The 14060-nt window shown below is 45.6% G+C and overlaps 1 protein-coding gene across 1 annotated transcript; it reads right to left on the bottom strand.

The window, feature by feature from the left end:
- Positions 1-565: 565 nt before the first annotated feature.
- LOC111865475 (protein takeout) lies at positions 566-13393 on the bottom strand. The gene is made up of 7 exons (XM_023853558.2): positions 13303-13393; positions 12302-12404; positions 8984-9079; positions 8233-8380; positions 3532-3665; positions 2188-2337; positions 566-1454 (listed from the first exon to the last, which is right to left on the bottom strand). Exons 2-7 carry the CDS (start codon positions 12381-12383, stop codon positions 1303-1305), a joined length of 762 nt encoding a protein of 253 aa, XP_023709326.1. The 5' UTR covers positions 12384-12404; positions 13303-13393; the 3' UTR covers positions 566-1302.
- Positions 13394-14060: the final 667 nt, after the last annotated feature.

Raw genomic sequence — 14060 nt, 5'->3', positions numbered from 1 at the left:
AATGTATAATCTCACATAGACTGAGGGTGTTTGAGAACAGGGGGTTGCGGAGAATATTTGGACCGAAGAGAGATGAAGTGACGGGAGGTTGGAGAAAACTGCATAATGAGGAGCTTCATAACTTTTACTCTTCTCCAAGTACAATTAGAATGATCAAGTCAAGGAGGATGAGGTGGGCAGGTCATGTAGCACGAATGGGGTAGATGAGGAATGCGTATAGGATATTGATGGGAAAGCCAGAAGGAAAGAGACCACAGGGAAGACCAAGGCGTAGGTGGGTGGGCAATATTGAAATGTATCTTAGAGAGATAGGACTGGGTGGTATGGACTGGATTGGTCTGGTTCAGAATAGGGACCAGTGGAGGGCTGTTGTGAACATGGTAACGAACCTTCGGGTTCCATGAAATGCTGGGAAATTCTTAAGTAGCTGCAGAATTGGCGGCTCCTCCAGAAGGGCTCAGCTCCATGAATAAATAAGTAAGTAAGTAATGTATAATCGTCACAAACTTTTAGGTCTTACATAACGATTCAGTCCGTACCTCACAGGAAATATATTACGTCTCCGCTACGAAAACAAACCGGTTAATGCTGTTTAGGGAAACATTCGCGGTCAGAATGCATAGTTTTAGTGTGTTAAAGCATGTGGCACCTTTAGAGACTACTGGGCTTTAAACGGTCGATCTAGGGTCCTGAAAGAACTTGAAGTGCTGGCTACGTGGAAGTGTGAAAGCTTTGTTAATTTTTTGAATGAAATTGCGATGCTTGAAGCACGACAAATGCGTGTATACGCTGTGACAAGACGCACGGTGTGATATGATTTATTTAATGACACAATCAGTACGCCATGTGGTGTCGCAAGGTTAGCGAATGATGGACTGCAAAGGGTGTGGCAGGAAGTTGTTGCGACCTGCTGTGAGTTACTATCCCGGTACTGGTAGATGTGCTGTGAAACGCCACGTAACGCCTCAGTCAGGATTAGCTTCTTTCCGGGGGTCTTGTATTATATCTAACAGTGTGTAAACCTTCGGAACCCTGTAAGGCACCGTACCAGGTGCGCGAATGGGTGTTATGTAAAGACTGAATGAAAATGGCCTGAGCTACTCAGCAATGTGTGAGACCAAATGAAGTACTTTTCCGCGAGAGCTGATGATTCATCTTATGAAGATAGGATCTCGAGATCTCAGTTGGCTTGAACTGGCTCATCTTTTGTCACTGACGAGTTCACACGCCTACTGTATGCAGTTGTTACGAGTGTGAAGTCGGCATTGGCGGTGGGCAGTTCAGCTGTTCATGTCGAGGCAGTTACTCTGGCAACAGTTCCTTGTATGTGAAGTGTCGGTAAACCCTGTTGGTTAAGTCCCTGAACAGGATGCCGAACGCCTCTTCTGCCAGGTATTTGAAAGTGTCGAACGCCTCGCGCCAGTTCTTGTTCAGGAAGGCGTTGGTATTGGCACCTGCAAAGAAAGAGGGTGCAGTGAGCCTCGTGTGCAGGACGGCGCACGGCCGGCTGACGTGTACACGCAGATGCGCGTCATCTCAGCCTGCTTGTTTTGATCAGTACAGATCGAACCCGGCTGAAGGGAAGGCACCGAGAAAGGAAGATGAAGAGCGTTCGGATGGGGGAGGCCCCGGGAAATGTCTGTGAGCTTGTGTATGTGCGCGTTCTGTATGGAAGCGCTCAATGTCTCCTGCTGAATAGCGTTGAATGGTAGGAAGGTAAAGCTATCTGTGTAACATTTCGTGGAGTCTCTTACGGTTGTGAGACGTCGAGGCTCCCACATTTTCTAGACAATCTGCTCACAGATGGTGGTGAGTTGTTAGCCTTACGCACCGGCCGCCCTTTACCCCCAGGAAGATTCCTGGTGCCCATTTCTGTTTGAGGCTGAGTCGGTTCCAGGGTCATAGTGCGGCTGGAAGGATTAGGTCCACTGAAAAATCGAGTGACCATCGGGAATGAACCCGGGACTTTCCGGTTTGTAATATAGTGCCTGAAGGAACTACGCTACCGCGTGTTTGAGTGGTGCAGTGTATAGAGAATAGCGAAACAAAGGACTTGGAAGGAAGCAGTCGTGAGGTAACGGAATTTGTCTGGAAGAACGCCTCTGGATAACGGAAACCTCGCCAGTACCCGTTCAGAACGTTACTACTGCTCCAGCCCGTTCGGCGTCTGTGGGCGTATGGGCTTACCAAGGGCCTTGTCCCCTCCAAAGAGATTGTTGAAGTGAAAGTGACAGTTCTCTGCGTCGATGTTCCACTCTACTTTCTGCACGTTGAGATACTGGTCGCCGTCCCGGGTTACCAGTTCAAGTTGTGTGTGTGCGATGGTTGTAACGTCCGCTGAAACAGAAGGAAATGACGCCGTTTAATCTAGTACAGTTTTGCTGATGTTTCGGATTACTTTTCTGCTACCATCTTTAGGGCTGCCTCCTTGAAGACGGAGGCACCATGCTCCTCCTAATCATCTACAGACTTCTAATAGACTACGCTGTAAAACAGTCTAGAAGACTAATTTTTATGTTGATTGCTATGAGAACGTCGCATCTCCCACGACTGCCATCTGACAGGCAAAAGAACCGACAAATTCTGTTTGCTATGATCCCTCGAGTTTTCATGAACTGACTCAGCATCAGCAGTGATATTGTGGTATTATGGATTTATGTTACCATGTAACTGGTTACTGATATTTCGTACGAACCTTCTGCTTCCATCTTCAGTGTAGACGTCGCCGTTGCTGACTTTGGGTCTAGTAGTGAGTTTTATTAATTCGGCTTCTCTCTTCTGGAATATGTCGCCGTATAGTCCGATAGAAAGTTACCCAAATTTTGGAGTGACCTGCCGCCTCGTTCTGCCCTTTTAAGGGCACCGGCCTCCGATTGGTGCCTGTCGAATCCCGTTTCTTTTCTTCGTTAGTCTTCATCCCTGAAGATGGAGGCACCAGATTCCTGCATAACGTTACCTTCCCACCTGACCACATGGCGGCACATCCCAGAAGACGACGTCTGGCTACATCCCCAGCCCTGCTACCCGTGTTCGCATCTCACAGCCGCGTCTTCCATCCGAGGCTTGTGGTGGAGCCACCCTTCAGCTTCACATCAGGGGTGTCCTGAGTAGTGACACGCAATTCCGTGTTGAAAGAAAACGAGATGAAGACGTGTCCTTTACCTAACAACAGCTTTGCACTTTCCTCTGCAGAACTGAGCGACAAGCAGCTCATAAAATTCTAATACCTGAAGAAGCTGACATTCCCACCTCAAACACTTCCCCTGGGAAGTCATCGAAGTAGCCTTTAGCCTGGCTTCACCTCGCCCCCCCCCCTTCGCCCAACCCTGCCAATAAAGACCGAAAATATGGCGGTGAATAAATATCACTCAGCTTGTTGATTGCTTCTTGCCCAGTATGTCCTAACCTTGAAGATGGAAGCAATGCACTAGTCCGATACGATAATCTGCCAGACTAGAAGGTGTCACGTCCGAGAGGACGCCGGCTTCGACCGCCCTGGACTTCTATAACAAGTAATAATGTGCTACTTACTGAAATTCACGACGCAGTCTCCTTTCCCGCTGAGCGGCACCACCAGCACTTTACCCTCCATCTCGTAATAGGCGTCGAACCTCATGAAGGGAGTCAGCATGTGCATATCAAGCGTCAGGTTGTCGGTGTCCGCTCTGTGTTGAAACAGGAGCCGTGTTAGCGTCATTATGTCTCTCATATACTTTGGAACATCTCTACGGATGCATAAACACTATTTACAGATATAAATATGTCATTGGTTTTGCGCAGCCATTAGGCCTAGGAGCACCATACAGGAGATCTCCTTGAACACACGGGACTTTTCTTCCGTAAGGTTGCCTATACCCTCAGAGATGTACATTAGGAAGTTTTGAGTCGCTTCATGCATTGTACTCGCCACATATCACGATGATTATGTCAAGAAGAATGACGTGGAGATTTTTTACGAAGTTTTGGAGTGAAAACTCGAATTAGAAAGACCACTTGGAAGACCTAGGCGTAGATGTCAGTATATTAAAATTGATCATAATGAAATAGGAGGAGGGGATGTGGTTTACATGTCTCTGGCTTGGGATAATGATTAGAGGGCGCTGTTTAGGACACGACAGTGAACCTTAGGGTAAGTGAGATTGTATTAGTTTCTTGACTATCTGAGTAATTATTAGCTTTGCAAGAAAGAGTCTGTGCCAGGGAGTTAAACTTTTCGCTACTGGAACCCTAAGAATGGCGCTTCCAATGTCATTTACAAGACACAGCCTTTATTATTTTGAAGATGTAAAACAATGGCGAGTAAATTCAGATAGATGAGCGATCAGTCTTGGTGTTCTCTTTTGTTTGAGTTTGGTTTCGGGTGAGGTGAGGGGGTAGTATACGAGTAGATACGTTTATGGTATATCTCCATCCCCAACTGCACATGCTTAGCTCTAACAGTTTATTAGTTCTATTTAACAAAGGCAAACAAAATTTTCGCTCTGCTAACATGTTGTCGTTTTGCATAACCTCAAAAAAGTTGGGTAATTTCGAAAGATGTACTGCCTTGCTTCATGTATCAAGGGTAAGCGTTGCAAACTTCGCGACTACCTCACAAACTCGTGTTTCTGCTGTGTTGTTACTCATTGTAGTAAGTGAGCACGTATGGACTTTGCACGGGCTACAGTGGCATGAAGTTCACAAAATTTCACGAAAATCGGTTAGCTTCTTTCGAAAGTTGAGATGGTGTACACATGGATAGCACATGACCATAAAAGTCTAAGCAACGAAGGAATTGTAAAATGAATTTTCATAAGAATGGTGGAGCTATACCTCCACTCCCCCAAGTGTCTTCATGGCATAGCGCTTAATTAAATAAGCACGGGGGCAACTTAACTTTTTTAACTTGTATGTACTTTTGTATGTGAATAGCCCAGAAAAATACAGAATGTTTTTTATACTCTTATTCTACAAGTTTTGATAGCCCTGCGCAACATTAGTAGGCAACAGGATGTAGTGTCATAACCGAATATTTTACTGAAGTTAATGAACGCGCCCACGTTTGCAAGGAAATCGAACATTTCTGTATTGGCAGCATTGTGATTTCGTCACACGTAATTAATTCGGTGGGTTGTACAAACTGTCATTCGTATCGAAAGTTATGGTGTATGTTGAGCGAAGAAATTTGGGAGGAGACGTTGTATAGAAATATGCACCAAATTAACGAGGTAGTTGTAAGTAATAACGTATATAGTGTAAATAAATTTGTAGTCAACATGCACTAACGTCGGTAGTGTGGTGTTTAGTGACTGAAGATGTGAATCATCGAAGTTTAAACTTTAAGCTTACTGATGAATAAGTGCGGGAAAATGACGCGGTTAAAGAAATTTTTCACCAAGATACTGTAATGATGCGAGTGTAAACACAACTGAGTACAGTAGGCTCAAGGCGGAATGTTAATTGGTCGACAGGACAATAATCGCCGATTCTATGCAAGTAAATGCTGTGCACTGTGTTTCAGTTGTTAATAGCGTGATGGAAGTATTGTAGGTTGGACTTTCCATTTTGTAATTTTTGTGAAGAACACATGCTGAGAAGTTCAAAATAGACAGAACATTATCGTGAAATAAACAGTATTTTTGCACAAAGATAATTTTGCAATGAGAGCAGTATGTGTAGTGCTAAGTATCAGTAGATCTATATCTAGTTGTGAACAGACCCTGCAGCAGTGTTATGACAGCAACCAGTGCTGTGTTGAATGTCTCATAAAATATTGCCATGGTAGAACAAACACATCTGTGACAATGTGTGTGGTGAATTCATGCTGAGGGGGCAAATAGATGGAGTGAGGTTGCAAAGATTACCAAGAACTGTGCTTATATCTTTTAACGTGTTGAAAATGGGTGTTAATGTTGCAGTTCTATTATTTAATATCACACAGGCAAGGAGTCTGAGAATGCTAGGTTATGGTGCAATGATTAATCTTTTTGGATGATGAAAGGCGTTAGTCAACAGAGGACATGATGAGAGAAGTTAAGCAGACAAGAAGAAGGAAGCTGTGCAGAAGGCTGTGAACAGCAGCAGACTTGTGGTCTGTGGATCTCATGATCAGTATGTTTACACTTAACATTAATTTTCTCCTTATTCAGTATCTGTAGGTAAAATGGTGCACCCTTCTAAGAAATTGCACATACATTGATGTCACAGTATATATATATATATATATATATAGATTGAATTCATGGGGCTACTTGCCATGAAATTAATGCATTTATGTTGGCTTTGTGAAAAAAGGAACAGTGAAAGGAATTATTAAAAAATCTGTTGCTTGCTGTAAATTTAGAACAAATATGATGATATAGTTTCCTTAAATATTTTGAATTTCTGTCTGTTGTGCTTCTGAGAAATGTGTACCATAATTCTGATGATTGATAATCTCTAAATGTGGACTGTATTTTCCCTTCACGATTTTATATCAACAGATCAAGGCTGATCAAGAATTTACTTATCTTATTTTCTTCAAATTGTGTGTTTAATTTAAAGGAAATTCTGTTACGGATTTTTCATTATTTCATGTGAATTCATTCTCTTGTCCTACTGTAAAATGTATGGTGAGTTATCTCATTGTTTACAATACAGTAAATCCTCACTAATCCGGTTACAGTTAATCTGGATCGAAATATGAAGAATTAGAAATTCTGTTCACAGTTGAATGCTTACTTTAATGGGACAAGAGGGATCAGAGCAAGAGGACTTTCAGACTGTGTTGAGGGTAGCTGGAGAGACTGAAACCCAAGGTTGGCTTCAGCTGGATGAAGGAGAGACAAGGGATTTAGGGACAAGAGGGATCAGAGCAAGAGGACTTTCAGACTGTGTTGAGGGTAGCTGGAGAGACTGAAACCCAAGGTTGGCTTCAGCTGGATGAAGGAGAGACAAGGGATTTAGGGACAAGAGGGATCAGAGCAAGAGGACTTTCAGACTGTGCTGAGGGCAGCTGGAGAGATCACAGTTGAGCTGGCTGAAGGAAACCCTGGATTTCAGCTCTGACAGAGGAAGAAATTGCTGCATTGACATTTTTATAATTACCAAATGTCTTTAATGTTCCATCTTACACGCAGCTCTCTTAAAATATTTGTTTAGAAGTTATTATACATTTACATAATGCATCTCTTAAACTTATTTAAAAACCACACTGTCCACTACATGTTTCGACCATCGCTGGTCATCATCAGGTGATTAAAACCGTTCTGGGGATGCTGTTGTGCTTGCGTCTTTTCTTGTAGTGTAGAGTGCTTAGCACCATTATATATTAGTGTTTTTTGTGTTCCTGCATATCTTCTCTTGTCGCATTGTGTGTTTAGACCATGAGAGACACAGGTACATGAGAAACACTAATGTATAATGGGGCTAAGCATTCTACATTACAAGAAAAGATGCAAGCACAACAGCATCCCCAGAACAGTTTTAATCACCTGATGATGACCAGCGACGGTCGAAACATGTAGTGGACAGTGTGGTTTGTAATTAGTTTAAAAGTAGTTACTTTTAAACAAATTTTTAAAGAATGTTTCATGTAGGGCGAGCATTAAAGGTATTTGCTAATTAATTAATTATGTGCAACAAGATGCTACAGCACTGTCTTTATTATAAAATTTTTGATTTATTTGTTTTTTAAGTTTTTTTATTAGGGATATCTTCCGCCTCATTAATCTGGATGACATTTGCCCCTAACTAATCTGGATTAGCGAGGTTTTACTGTACATCATCCAGTGTTATAGCGTGTTAGTGAATTACTGAAGGTTTCGAAATAGAAATATAGGGAGCTTATGACAATGGGTGTCAGAAGGGGCAGGATGGGGTAAGCCTGGCATCTGTCCCCCGCACCCCTGATTGAAATTGAAGGAGGAATTGTAACAAATATGAATATCAAAACCAAAAGTTATATAAAAACTATTACAATGCCCTGCTTACTGTAGGGAAGTCAGTGAAAGTAGCCTCAGATGGCTTCCATTTAAGTCTGTGAGCAAATTCTCTTATTGCTTATTGCTCTTATTTTTTGTGTGTCCCAGAAGTTCATCACCGTTTTCACAAGAGCATCCTACTTTGAGCAAGTTCAAGGCAGTTCACTTCCTACACATTGTTCCTGCAATAACCATATTAATATTACTAATCCATCTCCACCTAGATCTTGGGAGTGTTCCAGTGTAAGACTCAGAGGAGTATCACTCGTAGCAAGCAATGCCATGTACTCACTTGACGTTCAGCAACTTGAAGGCGCCCAGACCGTGGATTGTGACGTTGGTCAGAACTTGCTCGAACCTGAAATTGCCACCACCTTCCCTGAGCTCTAGGCGGGGGATGTTGAGGGGGTCCAGGGGGATCAGGTCCAGTTCAGGGGTACCTGCAACAGTGGTTCGTTGCCATAGTAACTGTGACTTCTCAGCTCTCCCCGGTGTCTATGGCTCACATCTCTGACTGGGGTGTTCGCATTACCACATTCAGAATGAGAAGAGGTAGCTCAGTCACTCTAGTGACCTTGTGAGGAGGATGGTACCGCGCCCTCCTTTAGGTATGTAGTCTAATATTTAGGTCTTCTGCCCATAACTATTTCATGTCTGCCCCGCGCACTATATGCTCCACCCAACTTCTCTTTCTTCTGGTCATTCTGAGAAATCCTTTGTTCTCGCGAAGAATGCAGAGTTCTTGGGGTTGAGATTCTAACAGCGATGTTTATGCGGAGTCCTGTCTTTTGGGATCGGGCGCCGTGTAGACTGGTAACAGTGTACCAGTGTTTGTGAGGAACAAACTGCCTCCATCATCAGTGTCAAAGTCTAAGTTAACTGAAAAGAAAAAAAAACAGCACCTGATGTCTTCCTACATATCCTTCGACCCTGATGATGGATGCAGTATGTATGTTCCTTCAAAAGATGGAGGAATTCCGTGGGACAACACACCGTGCAGCCTGAGCCGTGTGTCTTGCAATGGACACAGTTTCCACAGGTACCTTTAATGAGTGTAGGCCTCAGGTCCTCAATCGTGTTCTTGATGCAGCCGGAAATGTTAGGGTCGCTCCTGTGACAGATTGAGAAGTAGGCACTTGCTGAAAGAAAACAGACCAGTCAGATGAGGCCATGTTCTCGCATCAGATTAGCAGCAAACAGGAAAATATGATACTGTCATTGCGACCTATTAGGAGTGGAGGCAGATATCCTCGCATTCTTAACCTCGGTACAAAATGAAGGTTAGTTGTTACGAGCTTCATGCTTCACCGTTTCTTTTCCTCTGAAGGAAAGCGCTTACATTACCCGTTGCTTATGAGGCTGGTTGTGTCTGGTCATGAAAGGTAAAGCTATCCCTGTAACAGGCCGTGGAGGCCCACAGGGTTGTGAGACTTCGGGACTGCTACAATTTCTAGACAATCGGCTCACAGATGGCGGTGAGGTTGTTAGCCTTACGCGCCTGTCGGCGTCCTTTAACTCCCAGGAAGGTTCCTGGTACTCATTTCTGTTAGAGGCTGAGTCGACACCAGGGCCATAGTGCGGCTGAAGGATTACGTTAATTGAAAAATCCAGTGACCCCATCAGGAATCGAACCCGCGACATTCCGCCCTGTAGCATAGTGCCTGAAGCAACCGCGCTACCGCCTGTGGAGCTGCCATAGATTGCAGTAGCATGGAAATAAATGCGCCGTACGCACGCTTGTGCATTTGTAGGTTCATAACAGCTGAGCAACTGTTAGGTTCTAATGGTGGCAGGTGATGGTAGTATTGTACAGTTTGTTGGTTTCGAGGTGACTGTGAAGATAAATATCTTATGGAATGTGACATCGTGTAGTGTGGTAAAGCTCATTGACGATTCGAAGTAACGTACTGCCTCCATCTTCAAGGAAGCAAACAGCTGAGTGATGCTTCTTACCCAGCATATCATCAACCCTGAAGAGGGTGGTATTATGTTATTCCGAAACGTCGGCGAAATTCTGTCGGATTAAAGTATAAGGAAAAGTATCGTCTGGGATGTGACGCCGTGTTGCCGCCCCCAGATGCCTTCCAGAAACAGACAGAAATAATTTAATAAATTGCATCCCGAAGTTGCGGTTGAGTTGCTGCCAGGCTGTGCAGCGCCAGTTGGTAGGATAACAGGTGAATTGGAAGGGATGTGGAAGGACGTGATCGTGGCCTGATCCTGAAGGTACTCGGTCGATGTTCGAATTGAGTACTTCTCGAATACGAACCTGGAGCTCTGTCGCCACACCAACCGTTGCGGTCTCTGTGGAGAAAATACTATAGCATATTAGCCCAAAGTAAGAACTGTGGAGTCAGAGAAACAACCGTTGCTAGGGAGCGGCTCTGGAACAACATTCGTTTCTAGGCATCTGCAGCGAAACAGACAACGGAACCACGTCCATTGCCAGTAGCAGATTTTTAATAAGCAAGAATAGACGGATGCTGCTAGGGAACGGCTCGGTAAACATGTTCCAGCTGCAATGTATACGCATGCAACAGAGGACAACAACGGTGTTGTCTGCGTGGTCCGTGCCGAGGAGTTGTAAAGAAGACGGTTGGGGCAACGAAGTCAGTTCCGTACGGGAGTCTGTGTAGACGACCTGAACTCGGAAGCTGAAGAATCTCCACTGTTAGAAGCCGTTTCTATGGAACGACTGGCGAAGACACAGCAGGGTGGAAACGGCTTAGCGGTTGCTGTGCTGATTAGCGGTGGCGCTGTAATTGCTTGTACTTCCGGGTCGTGTGTATAAATGGTCAGTAAATCCAATACCCAATCCAAAAGCCCTTCGAGAGTCACTTTAACACGAACGAGATGAGCCCTATTGTGAGAGCCCCAAGCTCAGGGTTTCGCTGTTGAGGGTTAATGCATGCCAAATGGCATAAAAGTGTTGCCGCATATATGACGTCATTATTTTCAATGCGTTTTAGAGTAGTGTGTTTGTGTGTGCCCACGCGAGACGTTCGTCATGCGCGGTGGAAAGTCAAGACTGATATGACTGGTGACTTGCGACATGACGCCGTGTAGTCTGGTAGTTCACCTGTTTTCGGAGGAACGTACCACTTCCATCTCATGGCTGAAGCGTAAGGCAGGTGAGATGCCATGTAGACTCGTGGCAAGGCAGCACCGGCTTGGCATACTCTTCGCTCCTGAAGAGAGAGGCGATACGTACTGGAGCACACGGCGGGCTTTACAGCGCATGTCCCAGGTGTCCCCACATATTGCTCACTCCGTGCAGACAGATGCCGATAGTAAATGCGTCATGAAGACGCGTGTGTACCTCCTGAGTATCGTGTGGCCTGCCCTTGCCACAGGCATCTCCGGCTCCAGCGAGCAGTTTCCTTCTGATTCCTCACCGTTCACTGAGCCAGAATACCAATTGAAGGAATTATATTATGGCAAGAACTGCAAAGTCAGCAGAGACAGCAGTTGCTAGGCAACAGATTCGTAACACGCAACAACGGAGGAACTGGGAAGCGGGTGTTCTATACGCGGTCCGTGAGATAGCAACGCGACTGTTGCGTAAGGTGTTTTCTGTGTGATCCGTGCCGAGGCGAGGAGCAGCTGTTATTACGAGAGTCTTGAGACTGCAGTGAGAAGAGCAGAAGTTGGTGTCAGCCAGCCTGCGAGTAAGTTGTGAGACAGTCGCCGGCCAGCAGGACGTGAGGGAGCTACGGCGTTGGAAGCCGTTACCAGGTGACGGCCGGTGAAGACGCAGCAGGCTGAGAAGACTTAGTGCGTACTGTAGTGAACTGCAAAGTTTGTGAATTAGCGGTAGCGCTGTATGTAGTTACTTCTGTAAGTGTCGAATAAATACAATTACCAATTCAAACCCCGTCTGTAGTCAATCGTACACGCGACAATACGAAACCAAGGGCGACTAGAAACTTTGAAGACATGCCTGAAGATGGATGACAAGTGGGAGACTGAGATTGGGATGTCTGGAAGCTACACTGAATGATCTGCAGTAGCTGAAACTGAAGAGGTGACACTTCTTGGAGGGTCGCAGACCTAAGTAAGTAAGTAAGTAAGTAAATGAATAGGCCAGTTACCGTGTTCACGAGATCTAGATCCGCCGCCAGCCTCTTGTCCAGTGGGCAAGCAAGGATATTTCACAGAGGATAAAGTTACCGGAACGTGGAGCTCACTACTCTCCATGTACAGTTATGGGCAATAAGAGCGAACGACCCCACATTTGGCTGCTTGTCATTTTAAGAGAGTGTTCTTGATGCAGATTACATTTTGGGGCTGTTTGTACCGTGTAGTTCTGTCATGAGTGAAGGGTGTGCTTCGCTGTACACTGCTGTAGTCATAATTCTTACCAGGTTTTTGTGGCCTTTTCGGCCCTTGAGCACCAGATGCTAGTACAGGCGACAGCAGGATCATATAGAAGAGCAACTCCATTATTTGGCGTGTAGTATCCACCTGAAATGAACACACAATATCGTCGCATAGCAATTAAGTTTCGTCAACATGTGGCTAGTGAGTCGCATGCTACTCCCTGAACGCTTTGATTAGGTTTTTGTGGCTGCCCTCTCTGAGTTCGGGGTTTGGGTCAGAACACGGGACTGTTGACCTGACAGCCCGAGTCAAGCCTACGCGGCGTTGGAACAGATTGTGATGACCAGTCCGTGAGGGGCTCCTGACCCCACTCTTCAGACCGTTCAGACACTTGCAGTGAGTGTTGTCGTGGGGCGGCCTCTCTGATGAGACTAGGTTTGTAGGTTTTCGTACCAAAATACAGAGAAGCGCACAAAATTTCAGGAAGGCTGCACGATTTGTCTTCTCCACAGCGTCCAGACCGAACCCGGTGCCCACCCCACCTCATATCCAGTGGGTACCGGGGGGCGCCCGAGGCTTTTAGCTCACCACTCACTTCCATCTAACATCGAAGTCAAGAAAAGTGGAGCTATACCTCCACTACCCTATACGTTGTCATGGAGCACAGCGACAGCTCCTCTACCTTATCTACGGACGCAGTCACAAAATTGAATCGAAATGTAATGCTCGGTGTATAGTGCGACATTCCCTCAACAGATGGTGCTAGTCACATGAATGCCAGAGCCACCTTATCGAATGACAGGGCAGTCAAGGAAAATGGCGGCGGAACTGTGTGTATGAATCTTTTGGGGCCCCTCTGTATTTATAATCCATATTTACCTGCCATTCCTGATTGCTTAACGTACGGAGCACACGCTGCAAGGTGACGTCAGTCTCTTGACCTCACCCAAGCTTACTAGAAGAGCCCTAAATGTCTGAAGCCTCATATCGTACGAAATGATTCTGTTGAGACTTGTCGCCATAGGAGCAACACTGTACTCACCGCCGTTCCTCGAGTCAGCTGTCACCACACTGGGCAACCAGTTCTGCACGCGTGACGGAGCCGGACGTCCTTGGCCGCTCTCCGACAGTGTAAACAGGTCCTGTAGCAGGTCATGGAGGCGTACAGGTTTGTGGGACGTCGAAATTCCCATAATTTGTAGAAAACCGGCTCACGGATGGTTACGAGGCTGCTAGCCTTACGCGCCGGCCGGCCGGCCCGCCGCCCTTTACTGCTACTCTCGTGCGGTCGGAAGGACTAGGTCACATCGGAAGAGAAAGAATTTCCGGTCGTGTCACAGTCCGCGCCATTTGCTTTTGAATTTGGGTTTCATTCCCGACAGGCTGAGAGATTATTGTCCCCCATAGCGTCCAGTTTGTCTCAGGGGCTACTGCACCTCCTCGGGGGTAAAGCGGCTGGGGCGTGAAGCTAACCCCTCATTACCATTTAGTGCCGAGATTAAGAATGGCGGGACTGTAGCTTCACTCCCCCATACGTCTTCATGCCATGGAGGGTAAATTTACCCTTTCCCTTTACCATAACAAAATTATCATACAACGTATGTTCAGTAGCGAAAGCGTTCGTGGGTGTATATGCCCGTTTATCATTGTTCCGTTATATACCACGCCGGAGCTGTGTAATGATCGCTTTGTGCATTAAACGGAGCGAACTCATAACTATGGCCTTAGCAGTATAAATCCAGTTACGGTCGCCTAGCAGCCTCTCCACAGACGGGAAGTGCTGAACAAAATGGCCTTAAA

This window comes from Cryptotermes secundus, unplaced genomic scaffold (assembly GCF_002891405.2).
Source record: "Cryptotermes secundus unplaced genomic scaffold, Csec_1.0 scaffold454, whole genome shotgun sequence".
Classification (NCBI taxonomy): domain Eukaryota; kingdom Metazoa; phylum Arthropoda; class Insecta; order Blattodea; family Kalotermitidae; genus Cryptotermes; species Cryptotermes secundus.
Note: the sequence above shows the minus strand (reverse complement) of the source record. Positions and strands in the feature narration are given on the sequence as shown.

Excerpts from the sequence above, each read along its gene's own strand:
- LOC111865475 (XM_023853558.2), bottom strand. The coding sequence starts at position 12,383 with ATGGAGTTGCTCTTCTATATGATCCTGCTGTCGCCTGTACTAGCATCT. Across the intron at positions 9,080-12,301 it reads GAAAAGGCCACAAAAACCTG|CAAGTGCCTACTTCTCAATC; the intron begins GTAAGAATTATG and ends GTTTTCTTTCAG. Across the intron at positions 3,666-8,232 it reads TTCAAGTTGCTGAACGTCAA|AGCGGACACCGACAACCTGA; the intron begins GTGAGTACATGG and ends GTTTCAACACAG.